The 3052-nt window shown below is 38.1% G+C and overlaps 1 protein-coding gene across 1 annotated transcript; it reads right to left on the bottom strand.

The window, feature by feature from the left end:
• Nucleotides 1-733: 733 nt before the first annotated feature.
• LOC122270188 (uncharacterized) lies at nt 734-2303 on the bottom strand. The gene is made up of 3 exons (XM_087154677.1): nt 1484-2303; nt 1136-1326; nt 734-1078 (listed from the first exon to the last, which is right to left on the bottom strand). Exons 1-3 carry the CDS (start codon nt 2301-2303, stop codon nt 734-736), a joined length of 1356 nt encoding a protein of 451 aa, XP_087010803.1.
• Nucleotides 2304-3052: the final 749 nt, after the last annotated feature.

Raw genomic sequence — 3052 nt, 5'->3', positions numbered from 1 at the left:
TATCAACATTCGAATACAAGTGGCTGGGTGGCGCAGTTGGTTTGTCGTCGGCCTTCTGAGTCTGAGCCCAAGTCTGCGGGCTCGATTCCCGGCCCAGACACTGTATTTTCGGGATGCAGAAAATCCTCAGCGGCCACGTCGTATGATTATGCGGCATGTAAAAGATCCCTGGAGTGCCTTATTGGCTCTTGGCATTTCCCGCAAAATTAAGTTCCTAGTGCACTTTAGCATCCAAATAGAGTCTCGGTGCTGCCATCTAGTGTGGCAGAAACTAGACGTCCAAATTAACATGACCAACGGTATCTCATCCATTGTGGCGGTCCTGAAAGAGTGGATACCACCTCTGGAGAACGCACTAGGTCTGCTCATCGGCAAGACCGATTGTGCAGCTCATTGGAAATTAAAAAAACATTCGAATACGAACATCGTTGCCATTTTCTCTTTTGACGAATATAATAATTACAACTTAAAGAACATATAAAATGACTTTGTGACGTCAGACATATATATATATATATATATATATATATATATACAAAAACTATCACTCTATTTTCCACATACTCCCACCTTTCGATAATGATAAATGCTAATTTATCAAAACAGTTAATGTTAAACTAATTTTAAAACATTCAACTCAATCACATACGCACACATATAATCGACACACATATAATTCAACATTCATATAAATTAAGGTAGAACAGTTTACAAATAATAATGAGAAGTTGAATTAGTTATCATAACGTTTTGGAAGTCTAATTCTTCTTCCGCACCTAGTTTGATCATTCTTGGAATCAGAGTCTGGAGCGACCACAACTCTTGGAGCAACAGTCTGAGTTGTATCAGAGTCTTGATTGACAACAACTTTAGAAGCAAGAGACTTAGTTTTGGTAATGTCTACTTTCTCGTACAGTTCATTACTACATGAAATCTCTAAGGGGTATATATTTTTAACAGGTCGTGTCAATTCTCCATTCGCAGTTTTAACTTTAACCACACAAATGAAATTATCATGTCCAGGAAAAACTTCAATAATTCGTCCAAGTGACCAATCCATTCTCTTCTTATTATCACACTTAATTAACACAATATCACCTATCTTTAGCTCTTTGATTAGTTACCTATTCTTTACAGGTGACTGCACTAAAAGACTGAGATATTCATCTCGGAATAGTCTTCGGAATTCTTTACGTAGCCCTAGCTGGTATCTCAACCTTTTTGAAATATTAACATCATCCAAATGATCCAAATCTGGGACACCAACAGTTGGAATATCCTGAATGAACAAAGATGGACATAGGGGAACCAAATCTCTTGGATCATCTGAGACATAAGTGAGAGTGCATTAAGAGTCTATCAAGTGACATAAGCATTAATTACAGCTTCTACATCACACAAAATGGTTCGTAAACAAGACAAGCTTTTCCTAACACTTTTTTTAATAGACTTTTCACCATTTGCGCAATTCTCTCCCACCAACCGCCCCACCATGGTGCAGCTGGTGGATTAAATTTCCATTGTATTCTGTAGATTGAAGTGTCACGAATTATTTGATCCCAGTTGAGACTTTTTATAAGAATCGAGGCTCCAAGAAAATTGCTTCCGTTGTCGCTATATATTATTCTAGGCCACCCATCGCGAGCTATGAATCTTCTTAAGTCTAAAAGGAAACAGTTTGTGGACACATTTTTTAGTAGCTCAAGGTGAATAGCACAATACACCGCGCAGGTGAATAGTAGAATCCACAATTTTTCCCCAGTCTTCATGTACAACGGTCCTGCCAGATCTATTCCAATTACCTCAAAGACTAAAGTATCCCTGGTTCCATCTTCTGGTAGTGAAGTAGGAATAGATTCAACTCCTTTAGCAGCATGCCTCCTGCACCGGACACATTTCGCTATTTCACGTTGCACAGTTTTTCTGCCTCTTAAAATCCAGAATTGCTGCCTAATATTCGTCAATACAACCTGAGTTCCAGCATGTGAGAGTTTTAAATGACGTTCATGGATGAGTTTGTTGACTACATCATTATTAGATGGGAGAATGATTGGACACAAGAAGTTTTCTTCATCTTGACGTCTTATGATCTTGGTCTTGAGTCTAAAAAGTCCGTCATCATCATGAAAGGTACAAAGCGATTTCAGCTGTTTATGACATTCACTTTGCTTAAAATGGTCTTGTTGAATAAATTTTACAAGTTTCTTTTCTGCAATTTCTAATTCAGTAACTAATAGTTCACCTTCAATTTTCTTATTTCTTTTAAGTGAGTTATTTGAAAAACGGAGGATCCAGGCAATCATTCTAAGTATTTGAGAATATTTAGTTAAAATTAATATTTGAAAACCTTCTGTTGTACCATTTTCTCTCTTCCTCAGTAACGAGAAAGGTAGACGATAAGTCAAGACCTTTTCGTTTTTCTCTTGAAACTTCCTCTTCATCTATTCGTACTTCTGATTTTGGTCAATCTTCTTCGTCTTGTCTCAACCATAACGGCCCCTCCCACCATTTGGATCTTAAATAGGCTGTAATTGAACAACCCCTTGAAGATAAATCGGCGGGATTGTGCTCTCCGGAAATATGTTACCATGAATCTTTATTTGAAAGCGTTCTAATTTCGCTTACTCGGTTATTAACAAAGACTCCACAGTTCTCATTCCTTATTATCCAACTGAGAGCGGTTGAGAAATCTGTCCAATCGGTAGTGGGTACAAAATCCATTGCCTTCATTACGGAATGGGCGAGTCGTGCTCCAATACAGCATGTAAGTAGCTCAAGTCTGGGAATTGACATCTTGTGTAAAGGAGAGACTCTACTTTTCGCTTGAATAAAATAAACACTTATAGTTTTGACTTCAACCCTCCTAAGGAATGCAACAGCACTGTACGCTAGTTTACTTGCATCCATAAAGACATGAAGGCTTGTTTGCGAGTTGGGCTGGCATGTATCAAGACATCGGGGAATTTTAACGCTGGATAGTTACTCTAAATCTTTAATCCAGACTTCAAACTTATTTTGGATTTCTTCTGGAAGTTCTGCGTCCCAACCAATC

This window comes from Parasteatoda tepidariorum, chromosome 1 (assembly GCF_982258835.1).
Source record: "Parasteatoda tepidariorum strain Cologne lab strain chromosome 1, Ptep-v5.0, whole genome shotgun sequence".
Lineage (NCBI taxonomy): Eukaryota > Metazoa > Arthropoda > Arachnida > Araneae > Theridiidae > Parasteatoda > Parasteatoda tepidariorum.
The sequence above is the reverse complement of the archived record's forward strand: the minus strand, read 5'-3'. Positions and strand labels throughout refer to the sequence as shown.

Bases quoted from the DNA above. Each gene is read 5' to 3' on its own strand.
- LOC122270188 (XM_087154677.1), bottom strand. From the start codon at position 2,303: ATGATTGCCTGGATCCTCCGTTTTTCAAATAACTCACTTAAAAGAAAT. The intron at 1,327-1,483 runs GTTGGTGGGAGA...CTTATGTCTCAG, and splicing joins AGCTGCACCATGGTGGGGCG to ATGATCCAAGAGATTTGGTT. The intron at 1,079-1,135 runs GTAAAGAATAGG...GTGTTAATTAAG, and splicing joins GTCTTTTAGTGCAGTCACCT to TGTGATAATAAGAAGAGAAT.